The sequence below is a fragment of the Paramisgurnus dabryanus genome, chromosome 10 (assembly GCF_030506205.2).
Source record: "Paramisgurnus dabryanus chromosome 10, PD_genome_1.1, whole genome shotgun sequence".
In the NCBI taxonomy this organism is placed as follows: domain Eukaryota; kingdom Metazoa; phylum Chordata; class Actinopteri; order Cypriniformes; family Cobitidae; genus Paramisgurnus; species Paramisgurnus dabryanus.
In genome coordinates this window covers 17,592,502-17,616,236 of record NC_133346.1, presented here as the reverse complement: position 1 = coordinate 17,616,236, position 23,735 = coordinate 17,592,502, and the positions used below count along the sequence as shown (strand labels likewise).

The following is a 23,735-nucleotide window of genomic DNA, read 5'->3' as shown; positions in this document are numbered from 1 at the left end:
GTTGATCCGATTCACGTTTTGCCTTACGAGCTTCAGCAGATAACTTTTTTCTTCACAATATGTGGAGTCTGTTTTGTGCTGGGAGCAGGTCGTTTCAGTCTGTTATCAGTGTCGTCGCTGTTGAGCGCAAAGTCAGTAGACAAGACGAGAGGCTAGGGAGCGCGCATGCAGGTGACGTCACTGGATTTCGCGCCAAATCCGGCCCGGTACTTTCACATAAAAATAATACTTTTTTTCAGAGGTAATAGCAAAACCCGCAAAGTGGATCATTTTAATGTGAGATTACAACCCCTTCACACAAAGGCAATTGAAAAGGGATTAGTTTAAGTAGAAACACTGCAGACAGCTCCTTTAAAGCAACACTATGTTTCCATGTAAAAATGACTTACAGCTCCCCATGTGGTTGAAAAGCGCAACAGTGCCTGGTTTCAGACACTCTTCTGCAGGCAGGGGGAGGGGCGGGGCTGTTGCTGTGTTCCAGGCAGGTTTTTGAGCCCGTGAATCACGATTTCAAAACCACGACTTACGACTCAGAACCGGGAGTACGCATTCCAGGCAGCCTGTAACCAGTGTTTTTCCAACCTTCTACCCGTGAAAGTGCACTGAAACGGTAGTCAAACTCGTGACTTCCCATTTTATGAATAATTGATATAAATTTCTTACATACTGTTCCTTTAACTTTCTGTAAAATGCAGCCTTAAGATATATCCAAAAATGTTTTTTTTTTTTTATTCCTCCAGATTCTTGTGTTCAAAATATCACCAGGAATCTTTATAATACTTTCGCTTCAATTTAAACTGATGAAAACATTTTCATTCTTATAAAAAATCTTCACTTGACACATTCATTTAAATTAAAATAGAAACATTATAGGCAAAATAAATTATTATTTAATCAGTACAACACACCACATTAAAAATACGAAAGTCATATTGTGTCCATTCTGCATGCCTTAAATAACTGTGACCCAACTAAAGTCATTATTTTATGATTTACTGTTTTCTGCAAACAATCATCCTACATACAAGAACATTTTGTAAAACTATAACATTGATATCTTTAATATTGATTGAGTAAGGTCATGTCAAACATTGAAATCAATGTGGAATCAATGATTGAAATCAAGCTTTGATGCTCCTAATCTCATAATAAGATTGAGACTTTAGCCTGGATTTCACAGACAGGGTCACATAGACTTAAACATTTTCAGTATTTGCATTCTTACATACAAACTTACCCAAATGGCTTATCACAATCCATCCACGGTTATCTGTATTGGTAGTGTCCATATCACTAGTGTCTGTTATCATAAGTCATGATATCATACATCCATGTCTTCTCAGGTCATAACATACGTTTGACACAGAGGGGCAGAAAGACCCACAAATGGTTTCAAGAGTAGTGCTGTAGTATTTGAAGAAAACCATGAATCTTCATTTGTTCTTCAAGCTAAGAGAGAATGCAAACCACGTGATTACATTTGAGCAAAAACATTAACAGGTATGACAAAGAACTATTTGTAATGGTTTGGTTATCTGAACTGAGAATGCAATCAAGGAATATTCAATATCAATTTCTGACTGCATGGCCTTGTTCAGCCCAAATGCATGGATGCTCAATGAAGCCGAATACTCTTGCCAGTTGTGTGACTACTTGCGCTCAGTCAAATGATTTGATCCATCAGGTTACTGAGGTTAATGGAGCTTTTAAAAATAAACACGTGAGCGATCCGATAAGCATTAAATTTATTTGGCTGGCAAACAAATACCCAACATGTTGGCACGTTTGGCAGTGTTTGGGGATAGTTTTGACATCTCTAGATGCTGAGCCTCGTCCTTGTATGTCTGTTGTAGTGTCATTTGCATGCTTAGAAACACACCACACAGCATGAGAGGGTGGAATAATGTCAGCGCGCTTACTCTGTGACCTGGACACGCCTTGCGGTCCCAATCATGCCTTTCACATTCATCTAGACCTCATTGAGATTCAACACATCCAACTTTCTGACCTTGCCTGCTCTAATGCAGCCTCCACATGAAAACTATGCCTGGGACCATATACTGTTAGGGGACAGTTCACTCAGGCTAAATATTGATTCTGAGCAAATATTGATCTGATATACAACACTCCATTAGCTTCCCTCACATGAACACAATGCAAATTAACAACTCTTGCATGCCTGCCGTTATCAGCTACTGCAGAATTAAATGCATGAACACTTTACTCATATTAAAAAATGTTAATAATAGTTTTAAGCGAGATTTTTATATTATAAACTGTGAATAGTGCTAAACTTGCTGCCAGCATTTTGTGAGGGGTTGTTTAGATACAGTGGTTGGTAAGATGTTGTTATTCTTTAGACTTGTGTAGATGGTTGAGCTTATTGTGGATGTTGTCAAGTTAGGTTTATTCGTTGGTACTTTTCTTTTTGATTTTCACCTTATTCCCCGCAAGTGTATGTGTGTTGGGTGAGATGATGAAGTGGCTGATACTCACTTGTTTTGATGTTTGGAGCCCTGCAGATGTGCGTGGTATTGTGCTACAGAGTTGAGTGTAACATGGCAAACTTCACATGTGTGACTCCGCTTCAGGTCTGAAACAGAAACATTTTCAGACTTTGTAAGAACCAACAAGAATGTTCATCTTGCATCATACTGTATACGTCTTGGCCTGGTTAGACAAACACCTTCCCAGCAAGCAATAGCTGTCATTTTACCACCTAGGTTAAAGGGACATTCCACTTTTTTTGAAAATGTGCTTATTTTCTAGCTCCCCTAGAGTTAAACATTTGAATCTTACCGCTTTGGAATCCATTTAGCTGATCTCCCTGTGTTTGGCGCAAGCACTTTTAGCATAGCTTAGCACAATCCATTGAATCCGATTAGAACATTAGCATCGCGCTAAAAAATAACCAAAGATTTTTTATATTTTTCCTATTTAAAACTTGACTCTTCTGTAGTTACATCGTGCACTAAGACCGACAGAAAATTAAAAGTTGCAATTTTTTAGGCAGATATGGCTAAGACACTCCAACTGTCGTAATAATCAAGGACTTTGCTGCTGTGACATGGTGATATTACACAGTGCCCCAAAATAGTCCCCTGCTATTGAAAGTAACCAAGGGGACTATTTTCGGGCAGTGCGTAATATCACTACGCCTGCTGCAGCCATGTCACAGCAGCAAAGTCCTTGATTATTACGTGAAACTCTTTGGTTATTTTTTAGCGCAATGCTAATGGTCTAACCAAATTCAATGGATTATGCTAAGCTATGCTAAAACTGCTACCGCCACACCCGGAAATCAGCTGAATGTATTCCAAACAAGTAAGATTCAAATGTTTAACACGAGGGGAGCTGGAAAATAAGCATATTTTCAAAAAAAAGTGGAATGTCCCTTTAACTATAGACCAGTCTCGCTACTGTATGAGGAACCCACTTCAAACCAAAATAAACTTACATTTGTTTTTTGCCAAAATGGTCGGGGTGAGTAAATGATGATAGAATTGTAATTTTGGGTGCGCTAACCCTTTAATCTTATCAATTTTATTAAATAAAATGTATCATGTATCAGTCTTTAAATAGGGAAAACATGGAAGTGTTTGGTGGCTTCTAAATTCATCCCTGTTTGGATCCTAAGGAATGAATGGGGCTAGGCTAAATGCTAACACATTCATGACGCGCTGTACAAATATTAAGTGCACACATTGTAAAATGATAGGTATGCATTAATTTATCTTAGTTGAAGTAAGAACATAGTAAAATATTAAAAAGCGTTGGTGTTTTCCTTTCATTTTCAAGAAAACGTTTCAGACGCACTTAGAGGGTTCTGCATCTGAGCTCTTCATTCGCGTGTTCATCTCTATCATTAACTTCTATATTAAAAAGCAGGTGTGAACATGGAACCATCTGGCCTTGTGTGATTTGTTACAGTATATAGTGATCCTTGGTTTTCTGAGTCTGTATGCAGGGGAAAAAGTCCTAGCAGGTCAGATAATGAATATAGGCTCATGCAAGAGGGTCATCAATACGATTTACCGTGAATCTATATTTAATCAAAACTGTAGATTACATTTGTCAACAACTCCACATCTAAAGGGGCCTCACAGCCTTTCCTTAATATTGCATGCTTTTGCAATAAATAAAATAAATAACCAAATGGTCTGTGAAACAAACTTATAAGTGGTTTCCTCCCACAACTTTCTGTTCCTACACCAAATCTGTTCTCCACCTCTGACTACGACAGGCCAGTAAATTAAAACCTTGCAGGAAGCTCGGAATATCAGCCACTAGATTCCAGTTAGGTTGGAAGTCCGACTGGAATGCTGTAAAGTTATGGGTATCACAAAACAGTGTCACAAAAGTTACGATGTCACTAAATGTAAATTGCTGAGCTCATGAATAATTATTGGATTTAGCACTAATTTTAAAAACATTATATAACTGATTTGCAAAAAAAAAAACAGATAAATAAATGAAAAAAAAACCCCTCACCCCAAATTTGCTCGATGGGTTTGGGGTCCGGGCTTTGAGGGGCCCAGTAAGGAAAATTACCTAATTCTCCTTATGATGGCCACCACTGTATCTACAAAGTAATCATTATGCTTTGTTAACCATAGAATAGAGCCATCATGTACTTGTAAAGTGCAGTAAAGGATTGAAATCTGCAGCGGTGAGTCATATATTTATGAGTCATAAGTGTGACGTGAGGACAGAATTCGTTTCACTCTCAATCTAAATACATAATTCGGCCAAACTGACAACTGGTAAACACTTCCGAAATGAATCTTCTCCTTCCACACGTCAAAACTCACAATCAAGGCATCTTTGTTGGCTGAAACCTCATTGTTGGTTTGCTTGGTGAGCAAACATCTCTTCGCTTGGAGGGACTCTTTGTCCCGTTGTTTAATTACCTATTGATAAGTGCCTGGAACGAAAGCTCTTTAGCTGGATAATGCAAATCTTTAATGAAATCCCTGCTCGTGAAAAGACTCTAAAGGCTCTTAAAATGTCTACTGCGGCCTGTAAAACAGTGAAAGGTCAATGCTGAAATGTTGTTTATGAGACATTACCACAAATTGATGTTCTTAGTTTAATCCTCACTTGTTTTGTTTGTCCCTCTCACGGTCGGTTAGCACATACCGTTCAGTTCCTCTCCGTTTTTCAGATTCTTGCCCAGCTGAGCGAGGAGGTTTGCTTGGGCTGCGTTTTTCCTGTGTTTTTTGCCGTCGTAGTGTTGCATGGCCATCCCGGGGTTGTTGAACCAGGCCTTGCACATCTGGCAGTAACGATGTGAAAGTCTGCCCTGCCTTAAGGGGCTTCCTGGGGAATCTTCAGTCACCATATGTTCTGAATTAGACGTCACCTCTACAGCAAAGTATAACAAGGCAGGTATGCTGCATGTGCTTTATAAAATAGGCTGCAGATTCTTTAATTTTAAATGTACATTTGCTTTTATCCAGACTGACTTACAGTGCATTTAATCTATAATTTTTTATCAGTATTTGAAAAGCACAAATGGCACCTTCATCAAAAATTAGAATGATATTAACCAAATGCTCTTGGCACACATTATACACCGTAAAAATCCTTGTTGCATTTAAATGTTTACGTTTGAGATAAGTTGTTATAACTTATAAAAAAGTTGTAACTCTTAATATAAATAATAGTAAGCTGACATGACGTAAAAATCTGAGTTTAAGGCAGCAAATATTTTTTTACAGTGTGTGTTTTCCTGGGGTTCAAACCCATGACCTTTGCATCGCTAATGCACTAAACTATATAGGAAAGTTCAAAATGCATTTTGAGCAATGGCATAATGTTTCATACATGTGCTCCAACCTCATTTAGCTTTGGTGCTCAATTAAATAAAACAATACAAATGAATAATTGCCCTTACCCAGTCAACAGTAACAGATATCGTGCATCTATTTTTTTATATTATTTTCCCATATCCAGGCAACAGCAGCAGGTGTGCGACGGCATTAATAAAACCCATAAGAATTTCAGAGACGTGTATACGTGATTAAATTGACATATTTTGCTTGCGCTTCGTCTCAGCTGTCATAGCATGGGGTGCAGCCTTGTGTCAGCTTGAAGCATTTTTTAGGGAAAAAGCGATTTTAATAAGATGCATTCTGACTCTCATGACACTAATGTGATGAATAAAAGGATGTGAGGTCATTTGACTCCTCCGAGAAGATATCAGCTCTTGTTACCTTTGTCTGTTTTCAAGAATTTATTTACTGTTAGGGCTAAAAAAAAGGGCTGTATTTTCTACATCTAATAATAATCAGTCCTAGTAAGTGTCGAGCTAAAAAGATCTTATTTTATAACAAAAAAAATCTGTGAATATACAAATGGGGCTCTTGGCTTAAATGGTAAATATCTGGATAAATGACACTGGCAGCTCTACAAGTGTATTTATAGTATGTATTAAAATAACCAGATCATATGAGGCAATCTTTTCCATTTCGCTTTTTTCATCTATCTCGCGTTTCATCCGATTCCCTGAGGTGTATGAACGGAAAGGCTGTTTTGATTCTAACACATAATCAGGAGTGTGATATGAAATAATAAGATCGTGACAAAAGTGTTCGACAAACAGCAACGTGTTGCCCTCCTGACAGGTGTCAAAGGAAAGTTTAGTTTAGAGCTGCATGGATGAAACAAATGGTTGGGATTTATTTTGATGAGACTCACAGCATGCAGTGTGCAACAAAAAAAAATAAAATGACAATTGATTATTTGTGCTGATACAGAACGTTAAGTACATTGCATTATGGGATATATTGTATTTCACCAAGTGCTCTATAAAGCCATTCATGGCACACTTTAAATTTTGCTGGGTTATTTTTAACCCAAAGCTGGGTAAATATTGGACAGAACACATGTTGGGTACCTATGCTGGGTTGTTGCAATGCAATTTATGACAGTGTAATAGTTTATTAGGAATTCAAATCTCTTACTTATATTTATCTCTTTTCACTTCACATGGACAACCATCATTTAGAGTTTATTCAGAAACGTAAAAAAGTAGTCTAGTGGATGAGAATGTGATGTATTTTAAGGTTTGCTTCATGTAATCGATCGGTAATAAAACATCCATCACAGCTGTCTTCTGCCTGTCAAACAAGCTGACAAACAGCAACACTGTGCTTTAACTTATTCTGTTTCAGCATATTTCTCCCTCACGCTTTCCATTTTTTTCTTTGTTGGGTCACTTCAAACCCTCAGGTGTCTTGGCCATGCCCGGTTGTGCATGCAAAGTGAGTTAGATGTTGTGTTGCTTCACATAAAGGTTGCTATTCCTATTGTAAACAAGCCACAGGCGACAGTCTTGACATAAGGAATTTTAATGAGTGCCTGAGTTGTTGATATTACAAATATGGCAAAATGTTGTCACTCATCAACTAGAATTTTAGCTTGTATGAAGAAATAGTGAGTAAGGCTTGCCTGTGCAAAACTCAACATCATGTGAGCTTTGGTGTTATTTTATTGTATTTTTCATCTGAAAGACCGGTGCCTATGGGTTTAAATCTTCTGCATATAAAATACATGTATATACTGATAAAATGTATAGCTTGAATGCACTGTAAGCTGCTTTAGATAAAAGCATCTGTCAGAACCTTCCAGAACAACACATTTAGACAATGTATTAAATGTATTTATCTTAATATAACTTAATATAGAGTTGGACCCTAACATTAACTCATTTCCTGCCAGCCTTTTTTAATTGCCCTACAGCATTTTTTGTGATTTTCACCAAATGCCTTTCAGGAAAATTTTCTTCTATAAATATATAAACAAACAAATATATAACATGAAAGAAAAGACCCTCTGCATTTAAACAAACAAACAAAACTCTAAAAAAAATTATAACCTCTTAAATATGGGTAGGTTTCTTCAAAAATACCATATTTTGAGCAAAAAGCTGAAATAATAAAAATGTTGTAAAGGAATTTTGTTAGAGATCAGATTCAGAATGATTATCAAAACATACACGTAGTTTAAAATGTTGTTAAACTCGTTTTTGCTTTAGTTTTTTATAAGTTTGGTAGGAGCGCCATCTAGTTGATAATTGCAGAATTACAGATTACCGTAAAAACTCGTCAGGAAAGCGTCAATGGCTGGGATTGTTTTCATTTAATTGACAAGATAACTCGTCAATGGCGGGAAAAGAGTTAAACTAAAATTAAACGTAATAATAATATGATTATTAATAATAAATATTCTTTATATTAATTATATTCCTATATTCTCGTATTTAAAGTCCATACATGGTTAAACATGTCACTTCTTCAATGGCTGCTTTGGACATCATTTGTGCGTTAAGCTCATTGAGAATTGACTGATCTAGGAAATTTTTTCCCCTATTTAAATATGAGATATAGTGACCATAGACCTGATCTTGGATCTCCTACCTTTGGATATGATGGCAGGTTGCTCCCCCAGCAGTAGCCTCAATCTCTTGGCGTGGATCTTGCCCTGATAGTGAGACTGGGCCACGACAGCTGAAGTGAAGGACATATTGCACAGCGTGCAACATTTGTTCTTATCTACATCTCCATCCGTACTGCCCTGGATGACACAGAGGCAGAAATGCATTTACATTTATGCATTTGGCAGACGCTTTTATCCAAAGCATCTTGCTGTGCAATGAATTTGTACATTTTTTATCAATATGTGTGTTGATCGAACACAAGACTTTCGCGTTGCTAATGCAATACTCTAGCAAGTGAGTTAAGGAACACTTATACCAATACAGACAATAAAAACAATACAGTTTATTATATAAGGTATTTATACACCACTGATAATGTAGTTATGTTGTATATTATATTGCATTTCTATCAAGAGATCCTTCTAAAAGTCCCACATTGAATCACTTTAATCACTCCATTAGAAAATAATATAAAACAACATAAGACATGATAAGGTTTACCCAGGGTTTGAAATTTACCAGATTAACAATTTTAAGGGTGATGCCCCTCCCCAGTTATTATAGGAAAAATGCTTCTGTAAGGTACATCAGCTTTGTTAGATTAATAATGATTCACTATCATCTGTCAGACCGATTTCATTAAATTCGTATTAATAATCTGAAATTCCCAACGGCTTGCAGCACTCCAGTAATCAACAATGTGAGCATTGCACTTGCAAGTCACGCACGCAATAAACATGCAAAAGTCACCAAGTAATTTGGCTGGGATTCTGTAACAACCAAAGGATGTGATGCAGCTGAGCTGAGCAGAGGTCCGTCTCACCTCTGTACCAGAAATGCCACGAGCGATTGATCTACATCCATTCGTTCGGCTTCTTGTTATTCCTCTCCTGACATGCCATAATGTCTTTATTTACTCTCCCCAAAGGGAAAGACCTCAGTGATCTGACTAAACCGTCCCTTCAGACATTGACCTTGGCAGGAAAAAGCATCACATCCAAACAACAGAGAGTCGAGCTTTAAAAATGAACACTTCTAGAAGCAGTGAATATTCAACCCAGACCTGTGTGAATCCTTAAAGGATTACTCAATTTTCTTAAAAAAAATCCCCGATAATTTACCCACCCCATGTCATCCAAAATGTTGATGTCTTTATTTGTTCAATCGAGAAGAAATTATGTTGTTGGTTTTTTTTTAAGAAAAACATTCCAGGATTTTTTCAATTTAATTTTTGACTTTATAGGACCCCAGTTTCAATGCAGTTTCAAAGAGCTCTAAACGATTCCAAACGAGTCATAAGGCTCTTATCTAGCAAAAGATTGTCATTTTTGGCAAGAAAAATAAAAAATATGTATTTTTTAACCACAACTTCTCGTCTTGCACCAACCGTGAGCTGCACCAGCGCGGCCTCACGTAATTCGTCATCACATCAAAAGGTCACGCATGACGTATGCGAAACTACCCCCCCAGTGTTTAAGTGTGAAGAAAGAAGACCGGTTTGACGTTGTTGAATGTGGAATGATACTAATTAATGTCTTTGTGTCAGTTAACCGTTTAAATGGTCCGCAAATGTGCGTTTTTACATATGTAACGCGTAACCTTTCGACGTGCTTACGCATTACGTAAGGTCGTGCTAATGCGTCACACGTACGGCTGGTGCAAGACGAAAAAAGTGGTTTAAAATAGGTTTAAAAGTGAATATTTTTATTTCCAAAAATGTCAATCGTTTTGCTAGATAAGACCCGTATGCCCCGTTTGGGATCGTTTAGAGTCCTTTGAAGCTGTGTTGAAACTGCAATTTTTAACTGCATTGAAACTGCAAACTGTTGGGGTCCAATATAGTCTATTAAATTGAGAAAAATCTTGGAATGTTTTCCTAATTTATTCTCGACTGAACAAAGAAAGACATCAACATTTTGGATGACATGAGGGTGAGTAAATTATCAGGATTTTTTTTTTAAGAAAGTGGAGTAATTCTTTAAGATCATCCTTTGATTCAATTTTGTAATACAGTTTCAATGAGTCAAACTGATGTATAAAATCTGACCCTATCAGTGAAGTCCAGACTAAAGTTATATTTTTACAGAATGTTCTTTATATATATATAGGATGATTGTATGTAGCAAATCACCAAAAATAAGATGGGTTTTCACAGGCAGGGTCACGTATTTATTTATATGCATCCAGATAGACCAAACTTTTGAGGACTGAAACTTGAAGTTGTTTGGTGACAGATGGAAATTTCTACCAGACAGGACTGAATTTACGGATGCGAGAGTGTCGTGCATTGGGCACAGTGATAATAAGCATAACAAATGAAAAACAATAAAAGACCACACACCCCGGATGCCAACTCAAGCTTTGGCAAAGCACAAAACATTTGGGATGTGAAACTGGGTAAAACCCAGGTGCAAAAAAAAATGATTGCAATTAACTTAAATAAAAAGACTTTGTTATGCCATCTGCAACCCAAAAGACCCCTCCTTCATCTGTATTCAGACATTCTTTTAGAATGCCTGTCATTAAGTTTCTGGATTAGATCCAAAATGTTTTGAACACACGATGGTGTCTCTGGCACACAACTCTTACAGACTACCAAATACTAGTCAGGATGCAAGCAGCAGGGTCTAACAGCTAGAGATTACAATTAGGTAAAGATGAATTAACTAAGGCAACTACAGTAGTCTGCATGAGATGAGTAACCTGGCTAAACTTTTGTTAAGTCTTCCATCACATTAAACTTGTACATTAAACAATGTATTTATCATTAGTAATATGTGTTGCTAAGGACTTCTTTTGGACAACTTCAAAAGGCGATTTTCTCAATATTTAATTTTTTCTGATATACAGATTTTAGATAGTTGTATCCTAAAAGAGATCAAGCCTCAGCCAAGTAAGAAAAAGTAACGCAAAAGTAACTTAAAAGTAATGTAAGCATTACTTTCCATGAAAAGTAACTATGTAACGCAATTAGTTACTTTTTTGGGGAGTAACTTAAAGGAATATTCCATTTCCTTAAAAGAAAAATCCAGATAATTTACTCACCACCATGTCATCCAAAATGTTTATGTCTTTCTTTGTTCAGTCCAGAAGAAATTATGTTTTTTGAAGAAAACATTGCAGGATTTTTCTCATTTTAATGGAATTTAATAGACACCAACAATTAATACTTAAATCAACACGTAACAGTTTTTTTCAACGGAGTTTCAAAGGACTATAAACAATCCCAAACGAGGCATAAGGGTCTTATCTAGCAAAACGATTGTCATTTTTTACAATAAAAATAACAAATATACACTTTTAAAGCACAACTTCTCGTCCAGATCCGGTCGTGATGCGTCAGCGTGACCCCACGCAATACGTCATGACGTCAAGAGGTCACAGAGGATGAACGCGAAACTCTGCCCCAGTGTTTACAAGTTTTGAGAAAGAGGACCGTTCCTACGTTGTTGTATGTCAACTGATAATAATTAATGTCTTTGTGGCAGTTTATTGTTTAAAATGGTCCCCAAATGTGCGTTTTATATATGTAACACGTGACCTCATTACGTCACTACTACGCATTTACGTTAGGTCGCGCTGGACCGGATTTAGACGAGAAGTTGTGCTTTAAAAGTGTATATTTGTTATTTTTATTGTCAAAAATGACAATAGTTTTGCTAGATAAGACCCTTATGCCTCATTTGGGATCGTTTATAGACCTTTGAAACTCCGTTGAAAAAAACTGTTACGTGTTGAGTTAAGTGTTAATTGTTGGTGTCTATTAAAGTCCATTAAAATAAGAAAAAATCCTGCAATGTTTTCCTCAAAAAACATAATTTCTTCTCGACTGAACAAAGAAAGACATCAACATTTTGGATGACATGGTGGTGAGTAAATTATCTGGATTTTTCTTTTAAGAAAATGGAATATTCCTTTAATATTGTAATGCATTACTTTTAAAAGTAACTTTCCCCAACACTGTATAAATCTCAAATTCAAAAAACTAACCCTTATGACACAAATTTGGTCGTTCTTTTTACAGTACTTCTAAAAGCTTGACTTTATCACTTGATCCCAGTAATGTGAGAGACATAAGACTGGACAGCAGTGATCAGCTTAGATGAGCAGGTCGTCCTTGTCAATCAATACCTTGTGGACATAAATCCATTATTCTTGGGTAGCTCTATCAGTATTTCTCACTGCAGTAATAAAACTGTCTGCTTCAGTTTCTAAGAAGGACAGTGGTATTTTTGTCTGTAATGTAGTTCTATGTCTGTGCAAATTGATGTTTTGTGATAGACCAAGACAACTTTAAAGATCATACAGAGTATAAGAGACTTACGTTATCTGTCCGGAGTTTCTTTGCAGGACAGCCGCCATCCGTCGGGTGTAACATGTAATAAAGCCGAACTTTGTTTGCATGCTTTCGACTCTGCAAGTGAAGGAGGATATATAGAGATGATTTCACAAATATCCTTTTTTGTATTTGTATAAAAATATTATTCTATATTTATAAGAGATTTCAGACATCAAACAATTCTCATCTGTGCTACAGGAACAAGATTATGGACCACTGCTTTCATTTCTCAAAGCAACAGCAGTGCAGCCTGTAAATGATTGTTTTGGTCGGTGGAAAAAGGTCTTTATTGATTGTTGTGTAACAGAAGAAAGCCCAGCCTTATGAAGAGGCAAAGTTAAAGTCATTTTTACAGAGGACTGGACTCATAATCCCATTTTCAACCATGCAGGGAGATATTTGACCCAAAACAGTATACTCAGTAAATCTCCATAAAGCATATGATAAAGATTTGTTATTAATGATCGGATACAAAATTCTGAAAAAAAAAGGCTAAAAATGCCAGACAATGACCTTTAAAGAGTCAATACAGCACAAGTCTATTTGATGGCTTTAAGTCGACAACAGAACAAAATTTAAATCAATATTCACTGAAAATGTTGCTCTCTACGTACATTAGTTTGACATGTACAAAAACAGCATCAATATTATCCATCAACTTTTTGTGTGCCACAGAGGAGAGAAAATAACATGAGGGTGACAAATGAAAAATGAATGAATTATGGATCAGCTCTCATTTTAAGCGTGAGCTATTCTTTTTAGGGCTGGCAGTAAATGTTTACATTATTATACAAACATACTGGCAATAAATGTGGTAAAGTTTTATGTGTTTAGTCAGGCGATACTTGTGGCAGTTTCCCTAAACTCCCAATATTCCTCCTGTCCCATTTTCATCTCTAAATTGCTTTAAAATAGAGCTATAAGGTGCTAACTTATCTTGATCTCAGTTACTCACCTGTACCATGACGACATTAGGGTTTAAAACTGAAAATCTTACTGTATGCCTCTTTAAAACAACACTGAATAAAGTGCTATTAACATAGTCATTAAACTGAGTTTGGGCATTTCAAGCAACAGTAGGTGTTGCAATCTATGTGTGGGCATTGCCAACACCCTCTGCATTTGTATAAAGTTTAACTTTATGAGATATTTGCCCCAAAATAGTACAGTAAATCTCCATAATTGTGACTCTGGACCACAAAAACAGTCATGATGGTATTTTTTTATTGAGATTTATACATCTGAAAGTATAAATAAGCTTTCATTAATGTATGGTTTGTTGGATATAACAATATTTGGCAAAGATAAAACTATTTGAAAATCTGGAATTTAAGGGTGCAAAAAATGTAAATATTGCCATTTAAATGTAAAATTTAAAATTGCCACTTTGTAGGTGTGAGCAAAAATCTGCAGTTTTTGGGTCTGTCCCTTTAAATGCAAATGAGCTGAGCTCTGCAATAAATGGCAGTGACGATGTTGGATAGTGCAGATTGGGGGGGGGGGTATTTTCCCCTTCTGACATCACAAAGGGAGCCAAATTTCAATGAGCAATTTTTTCACATGCTTGCATAGAATGGTTTACTAAAACTAAGTTACATGGGTTGATCTTTTTCACATTTTCTAGGTTGATAGAAGCACTGGGCACCCAATTATAGCACTTAAACATGGAAAAAGTCAGACTTTCATTATGTGTCCCCTTTAAAGTTGTCCAAATAGTAGTAAGTTCTTACATCCACTCATGAAAATGAAGTTTTGATATACTAATTGTAGGAAATTTACAAAATATCTACATGAAACATGATCTTTACATAATATCCTAATGATTTTGGGCATAAAAGAAAAATTTATAATTTTGCCTCAAAACATGTATTGTTGTAATTGGCAAAAAATAGACACATGGAAGTTCGTGGCCCAGGATGACAAATGTGAAATGAAGCAGTGTAAACTACATGCTTGATGAAGATTTGCAAGTTATGATAGTTGCAATATTTTGAAAATATGAATTATGAGGCACAAACATGGATAAATACTAAAAAGTTCGTCTTTATGCAAATTAGGACTAGCTATGGGAGTGAGGGCCACAGAGCTCACACGACCCGTCTCCTGTTTGCTAGTAAATGGAGAAACTAGTCTAAGCTATAAGCAATTTACCCATTTTAAATTAGGTTTCTGGCCACATACAGGGAAGAAATGTCTAAAAATCAAGTGCAAATGGTCCCAAAGTCATCATTTCTTTCAAAACACAGCATATGTTTGTGACCATTTAGCAATAATGCATAAACACAAGACCACAAATTCCCAGTTAGACAGTTCTGACAAATATTTCGCATTGGCCTTAATGTCAGTTCTCTCTGAGAAGTGAAAGAGTCAAGGCTAACGTTGACTTTGTTTACTTCTAAGTTGATATTTCTCAGTAGAGTAGTGGTGTGGGGATCGGCCTCATTAAATGCATGACCACACCATCGCTCTGCCTCCTGCAAATTTCTATCGTCCTCATTACCGCACCAACCAGCTGACAATAACAACCCTCCACCTCAGGGCTTGTTTTTTTCACATTATGAGATTTCAACTGTTAAAGAGAAGCAATGCTGAGAGGATGTCTCTCTGGTGACTTTAATAAAGAACACATTTCTGATGAGGAATTTTGAGGAATGTTTGTAACAAAACGTTTGTGAGTCCCATTCACTTTCATAGTTGGAAAAGAATATATTCTAGGGGGGCATTGCCCTCCCAAAATTGGCAACTATAAAAAAATTAAACGATGACCACGTCTTATTTAGATTGTCTATTAAAATGTGATGGTAATATAGATGTCTCCATTAAATGTTGATGTAATGACACAACAATGTGCAACCAACGATCCATACGCGTCCTGATAATGACTTTTCCTGCTGGGGTCTAATAAATAAACTGCCACAAATAAATAAAAGCCGTTAGCTGCTTTAAAATGCTCACACAAAGATTGCAGTTTGTGTAATACACTTGCTCTGTCAGCGGTTTATTCAAGTTAAAAATAGTTGTAAAGATGCTCGATAAAAGATTACATACTGCTAGAAACTTTCAAGATGAAGTTTGTGCCTTGATGACTTCCATCCTTCTTACACTAGCCGTCAGCTTTCAGACCACTGATTTGAAAAAAATACCAAGTGGGATTTATCATTTATACGACTGACCTACTCGCACACCGTGCTTGATATTATCTGAAACACATTTATGTGCCGTGATGTGTGGCAGGTGAAATTTTACACCCCTTTTTTAATTGCATATGAATATTAGCAGCCAAAATCTAATTAACCTACTTATCTGCCCTCATTTAAGAAAGCGTGCAGCAAACCGCGGGAAATTATTGACAGCAGATCAAATTAACGTGTATAAGTAAATGTTTATGCTGGTGTGTGTATGTGTGTAGCGTTTCTCACCTCATAGTGGGCGACTCTCTGTGACTCAGAGATAAGCTGTGCGCTGCATACTTTGCAGTAGATGTCTGTGAAGAGCCCTGGGTCCACATCTGTAGACTTCATCTTAAGAAAAGCATCATATTCAGCATTAATATGCAGAATTTTAGTAATTAACTATTATTTATGACACATTACTAAGGAGAATCCAAATTAAAAAAGATATACTGGAGAACTTTGAAACTCTGATTATTTTAACTGATCATTATTAGCTTCACCATTTTATTACAGTTTTATGTACAAAATAAGCAAATGACAGTGGACACAGATAAACCACTGAATATCCCTTTACAGTCTAAAAAATGATGGGTTATTTTCAACCCAGCGCTGGGCCAAAAAATGGTCGAGCCCAGCTTTTGGGTTAAATTAAACCAGAAAGTGTTTATATTTGACCCAACATTGGATTAAAACAAATCCAGTATTGGTTAAATGGGCTGGGGTTTTGACCCAGCAATGGGTTGAAAATAACCCAGCATTTTTTAATGTGTAAGATGTCATCACTGTGACATTTTGGGTTTTTCATATGGTGACACTCTCCATGCAAACTGAGGAAATCTGTGACATTTGCATTTGGCTAAAGAAGATGGATGTTGGTGGGCTTATAATATAGACAAGATGAGAGATAAATCTGGCACCACTACGTATCAGATAGTCTCCAGCTTGCTACCATGCTGGATGAGAAGGAAACGGTGGAGACATGTTTTATAATAATATGATACCAGCTGATGCCACCATATTGTGAGCTTTAATATCACAGTCTGTGAAACTGATATAAGATCATCAGCATTTTATAATGACTGAAGCAAGAGATTACATCCATATATACAGGAAAAACAAAGTTATGATGACAACTATTGCAGTTTTTGTCGCAAATGTGATCCTGGACCACAAAACCAATCATAAGTATGGATATATTTGTAGCAATAGCCAACAATACATTGTATGGGTCAAAATTATTGATTTTTAATGCCAAAATTCATTAGGATATTAAGTAAAGACCATGTTTTATGAAGATATTTACACTGTAAAAAATACTTTGCTGCCTTAAAATTTTTTGTTAAATCAACTCAGATTTACAAGTCATATCAACAGAGATGAGTTGTCACAACTTATAAAATATAGTTGAGAAAAGTCAACTTAGTTTTATAAGTTATAACAACTCGCCTGTAGTTATAACAACTCATCTCTAGTCAAGATAAATAATAGTAAGTTGAAATAACTTGTAAATCCCAGTTGATTCAACAAAAAAATTTAAGGCAGCAAAGTATTTTTTACTTCCTCCCATAAATATATGTAAAAAATTTATTTATCATTAGTAATATTGCTAAAGACTTCATGTGAACACCTTTGATTTTTCTCAATATTTTGATTTTTTGTTTTTTTTTTTGCACCTTCGGATTACAGATAAAATGAACTAATTTAAAAATATTTTTTTCTTTAAAAAAAAATCTATAATTCTGTAGTTTTAGTGCACCATTTCTAACATTTTGAAACTGCATCATGTGAGATATTGGTCTTGATATATATTGAAATGTCAGATCTGAAAATAAAATGCTTAGGGCTCATGTGTGATTCAATTAAAATTTGCATTATGATGAAAGAGTTTTACATCTCTTTCCTCGAAAAAGTAGGGTTACCCAAGGAGTAACTTCATACCATCTACAAGTTCCAAACCTATTTTTCAAAATACGTTTTACTCACCATCTGTGACACTCTGAAATCTTTTAAAACTAAATTACACCCACCAGCAACCTGCAGTACATGACTTTACACTTAAAACGTCATTACTTTTATATGTAAAACAAGCCATCTGTCTATCTAGCGACACATTCCTGCTGTACCAAAGGTATTTCCCTTCCTCAATAATAAATAATTACTGAAATTAATTAAATTATGGATTGAATTGAAGCATTTGTCACAACAAAGCCCTTCTAAATGAGAATCAATGGGTCAAATAAAGTTCAGAATAACATCTGGTCCTTCCAGTTCCTCTGAATGAAACCTTTCATTTAGATGTGCAGCTTGTGAAATCAACCGGGAATGATCCAATGATTAATCTGACAACGTGTATGTTAAACTTTAATTTAAATTGTAAGTAATGGCGTTATGATACATTTACGAAAGATGCCACTTAAAACTTTCAAACTGGCAGTCAATAAATGTTAACACGCTTTTGTCAAATCTTTGTTCCAAATGTTCAAAATTTGTGTCATTTAAACTACAGCAGCAGGAAGGAAAGGAAATAGTCCTGATCCTGATCATTTTTTATTTTTACAAGATGTTATCAGAGACCGTTCTGTCAAAGTTAATCTTCATCTAACAAAGGCCCAAGCAGATGAGCATAACAGCCTTCTTTCATGTGAGAAAAAATGATTGCTTGCTTTGAGATAGCCTCATGGCCAGATATTGATTTTTCTTGTGGTGAGCTCAACTTAGTAAAAATGCTATTGAATTATTTCAATAAATGTTACAATAGAGAATAAAACTACAAAAGAAAGTTACATTATATTTCCTTTATTTTTTATGTAACCAAACGATGCAGACTAAACAACTGACGTACACCAGCATTATAGTGAAGTTTTAGAATCAGACAGGTGAAAGAGTATTGACTAAGGTGAAAAAAATAAACACAAATACACATTTTGTTACATGTATGATATTTCACTTTGAAAAAACACTTTTGTTGACTCTGCAAAGCAATATTTTTGTTTTACATATAGCTAATTTTACAGTTCAGCAACATCTCACATCCACTTGTAGCCTACATATTTATAATATTACAGATTAATTCATACAGATGAATGAAAAAAGAAAGGAAAAAGTGAAAGAAACATCAAATTAAAATAAAAACACTTGTATGAATCCCGAAACACTATCCAACACTTTTCTTTTATCTTTCATTTCGTTTAAGTTCATGATTTTGAATAAATGAGAAATGTAAAAGTGAAAACAACAGCTTACCTGTAATTTCAGACTGTAACTCTGGTGCATGTGATCGGGATGTACAGTAAGATGAGAGCTGATCGTACAGTCCATCTGTGTCTGTGTGATGTTTGGTGATGCTGACTGACGCGTGCTGGTACTGCATCACCATCAGTTATTCAGCGGCACGTTACACTATGAGGCTCCGCCCCGCGCCGCGCTCATTGGCTGCTGCCTTCACAAACATCAACACCGAATTTACGATATTATTCATTAGATGATTATTAAATGTCATTTATTTCAATGCCTGCGTTGATGGAGAAATTTAAATCGCATTTTGAACACTTCTACGTCAGTCTGTTGTTATTCATTCGTCTGTGACAAACATTTGATTTGTTAATGGAAAAAAAAAACGTCGTCTTACGTTTATGAGGTAGGCCTATGTGTGGGTCAGTTCAACTATGCAGCATATTTTTTATGTAATGTTATTTTGCAAAATAACACCCTACATGCAAAAACAATGTAGAATACGTTACTATTAACTATATAATAGTAAAATTCATGGATAGTGTTTTTGAACCTTATCATAGCATATATTAAAATATACTGTGGTATTTACTGCAGTTTATTAGTTTACTGTAGTGTCCTGCAACACTACATTATAATTAAAATTATAATATTATTGATTCGTTTTTAACCATGCCTCAATGAAATAATATATGGATTGATTTTAAATAATTACTTATATATATAATTGTTTCTGTCTTTATTAAAATGTTTAAAATATGCAGTCATCTGATCAAGTAGGTGCTGCCCTCTATTGGGCATTTGGTGTAAGTGCACAGATGGAGATCACTGATACAGCTGTATAGGAACAGTATTGGCTTGCAAAATTGTATTGGCTATACATCCTTTTTTGCATTAACCCCTTCAAACCCTGCGTCCAATGAAATGGACTTCACATGTCAAAAAAATAAATAAATGCTGATCAACCAATCAAAATAAGGCACACTGATTAAACACTTGAAAAATTAGGTCTGAAAAGGTTAATGGCATACATCATGGCATACAATGTTGTTCTTTAGTTCACCTTTTTGCACATCTATTCAATTTCTTTTTAGGTATTGTATAGTTTTTTTTTCTTTAATCTTATCAATTTATTCTCAATTTATTTTATAGCTTTTTTATGAAATGTCTTTGTGATGTTTGTAATGTCGTATATTTATTGTTTGTTTGTTCATGTTTTGTGAGACTTGCAATATTGACCACACCAATTTCCCCTTGGGGATAATAAACTTTACCTTGACCTTGACATCATATAATGCATTCGTGACACTGATATGTCTATTAGGATTTACAGACATCACATTTAAGTTTTTCAGTATAAAGGTCAATGCCTGTTTATTGAAATGGGAGGCAGATAATCTCATGACTATAGAATTACACTGAAAAGCACATCGGTCATAATTTTGGTCAAACTGTTTTTGTATTACACATATTTCTTGTGGTGAAAAAAACAATCTGAGATTTAGAGCTTGATTTATTCATTATTTGGGGGTTTGTTATTCCCAAACTGTAGCATATGCAGAAGAAACTGTAGTTTTTCACTTCTCTTAATCTCTAAACCAACTGTAATTAAAGAACAATACAAAACGTTCAAGAGCAGATGAGGTAAAGTCTATTAAATTCAAATATTTACTTCTCTTGTTAGTGCGTAACTGTAACACAACTCCACAGCATTACTTCACTTTAAATTTGTCAGTGTCATAAACGAGACACATGCAAAAGATGTGTTTATATCCGAGAGGTTTGCAAGGTCATCGGCTGATTTATGAATCGCAACCGTGTTGCCAAAATCTGCTTCTTTCAGCTCACAGTAGGGTCCAGGCCTACAGCAACTCGAGTTCAGTATACAGCTCCAGTTTCTGCCAAATCCATGATGCATAACCCCCAAGCCAGATATCATCTACCCTGGTTGTGTTTAAATGGAGATGCATGCTGTCCATTTTTAAATGGACCCGGTTCAACACTGATTGTCTGCCTAATTATGACATGCGGGTACAGATATGATTATTGTGTTCTTGAATATATCTAAATAAATCTTTCTTCTGTCACTTTGATTACTCGAGGTAGTCCAAGTTTGTGCAGCAGTTTGCTTGCTACAGACAGTAGTTTGTTTGACGTGGATGTTAAACAAACTAGAGTTGTTTTTCAGCCAAGCTTCTGATCAAAAAGGGATTTGGACCCATGAAGATTTGGTTTATAATCTAGATCACGCATATTGTGCAAGCAGAACATTCGTTTGGATAATTTCACAAAAAATCTAAACATAAAAATCAAACCAAAACTCTTGATGTTGATATGAAAACAGTAAAGGCTCATTTACTGTAGCTCATTTATGTATTCAACTCAACGAGGATTTATGTTTGGCAAGTGTGAAATTTTCCCTCCCATGCGAAACTGAGCTGATCGTACTTCAAATGCTGTCCGGTGAGAGCATCATATTATTTATGGCTTTTAGATGCACTTTTCTCCCGCCAGACCGAAGGCAAAAAGCAATGCTTTATCATTCAGTGAAGCTGAGAAATATGCAGCAGCCAAGCCAACAGCTGCTTTTAATGATCATCCCATAGACTTTGGCAGTCAGTGTCATCCCAGTGCATTAAACATAGCTGTTTGCTTAATCTGCATAAACCATTACTAAAGTTATGCGTTGAGCCGTCCGTCGACTTTCCTTGAAGGTGACGCATGCATGTGTGTTTTTTTTCACTTTATATAAGTTTACTTTATTTAAAAAAAGTTCTCCATAGCAGATGTCTTAATTAAACCTTGAACAGACCCCAAAGGAAGACAAAACAAAAGGTTCGGGGGGTCTCGAATGTAACTAAACAGTTTCAAAGGAATGTTTCGGGTTCAGTACAAGTTAAGCTCTATCGACAACATCTGTGGCATGCTGTCTGTTACCAGAAAATAATGCACGCTTTTTCCTCGGTTTGTAAAGCCATACAAATTCTCTTACAAGTACATGACTGTTTGAAGGCATTACACTGTATGTAGCCTGTACTTTTGTATACTGTGTCATGCAAAAGTGAGTGCTAGACAACTTTGCTATTGTTTTATTAATTTTTGTAAATTAAGTCATTTACATGCACTTGGCAGATGTTTTGAAGCCATACACATTATGTGTGATCTCTTGGATCTTTGCTGCTAATGCAATACATAAAGTGAAATGCAGTATCCCATATTCATACACTGTAAAAAAAATTTGATTTGTTACCTGCTTGCCTTATAGAGCTCATTCAACTTAAAAATATTTGTCCTAAAAAAAAAAGTAATCAACTAATATTTTAAGTAGAATCATGTAACTTACTTTATTTGAACCAACTTTTATTTACAGTAGACGGTTTGATCGGACGCACGTGCGTTGTCACGGTTCCGCGTCTGGTCGGAACTTTACTTCCGGTTTGTTTAATGGCTAAAATGAACTCTGGAACAAATACCTCGTCGAAAATAACAAATGTTTTGGTTTCCTAAAGACAGGGGGAGACTGCCATCATGAATCACCACCATGTGAATGGAGGTAAGGTGGCCGGTTTGTAGTTAACATTGTATATATATTATAGTACACATTTTACACAGCAACGTGAGCTCAGTGTCGTTTTTATACGCTTTAGCTATGAAATGTTAACTAAGGTAATCTACTTGTTGTTTATTTTGCTTGTTATCAGAAATAAATGTAAAAATGACTTTGTTGTTATTGATTCTTAGCAGAGTTTACCGGAAGTTGTGTTCCACAAAAGCCTTGTTTATGTTTGTGTTGTTACTGCCGTCTCTTTAAGAAATGTTTAAATTGTTTTCAACATAATTATTCAACATAATCATAATTACCTTGATACACTGTCATAAATGTTAAACATAAGGCTGTCACTAGGGGAGTACTTTTTTAAAGGTCCCATTATGTAACACTTAGGTACAGATACCGGTATGTATACTTGGGTATCAATGCTGTGACAGCTAGTGACCATTTTTGGCAATTTTTTTCTGATATACAGTATACATGGCACAGAAAAACTATATACCATGAATTTTACACAACAATGAAGCTGTTGTTTATTTTTTCACATATAAACACAGTTACGCTGTGCTCTTCAAAAGCAGCACCTGTGCGTTCTGTCTAGAATAATTTCATGCCATTCGCACAGCCATCTTGTCAACACCCACACTATCTGAATCTGATGTTATCTCTACTGCACACTTTATGATCTCTGGAATGTAAACAGCTGTTGCGCCAAAGGCAACACGAGATACTCGCTTTCACAGACTTGTGTATCATGAAGGTCGTGCACATGCGAGTGGTCAACATCATTCAACAGTGCTTGCGTAACATATTACCATCTTCTGCATGACTTCCTTTATGGCCAGATAACACAAGCAACGCTTTACCGGCGTAACGAAAATGTAGAGTAATTGCACATAAATCAGGTGGATGAAAGCAAAGACCAAACAACTTTTTGGGAGCAGTATGCATTATTATTGCACACTCTGGTAATTTGAAAGCAAGGCCTGTTTTGGCATGATA

The 23,735-nt window shown here is 35.8% G+C and overlaps 1 protein-coding gene across 2 annotated transcripts; it reads right to left on the bottom strand.

Annotated features, from left to right (window-relative positions):
• Positions 1-730: 730 nt before the first annotated feature.
• Positions 731-19,365, bottom strand: zmat4b (zinc finger, matrin-type 4b). 2 transcript variants are annotated; one of them, XM_065290771.2, is made up of 7 exons: positions 19,196-19,363; positions 16,199-16,300; positions 12,765-12,854; positions 8,421-8,577; positions 5,140-5,364; positions 2,497-2,593; positions 731-1,449 (listed from the first exon to the last, which is right to left on the bottom strand). In XM_065290771.2, exons 1-7 carry the CDS (start codon positions 19,268-19,270, stop codon positions 1,434-1,436), a joined length of 762 nt encoding a protein of 253 aa, XP_065146843.1. In that variant the 5' UTR covers positions 19,271-19,363; the 3' UTR covers positions 731-1,433. The 2 variants fall into 2 exon arrangements, 1 of the variants encoding a protein (XP_065146843.1); XR_010544890.2 differs by having other exon boundaries at positions 1,412-1,449; positions 5,101-5,364; positions 19,196-19,365.
• Positions 19,366-23,735: the final 4,370 nt, after the last annotated feature.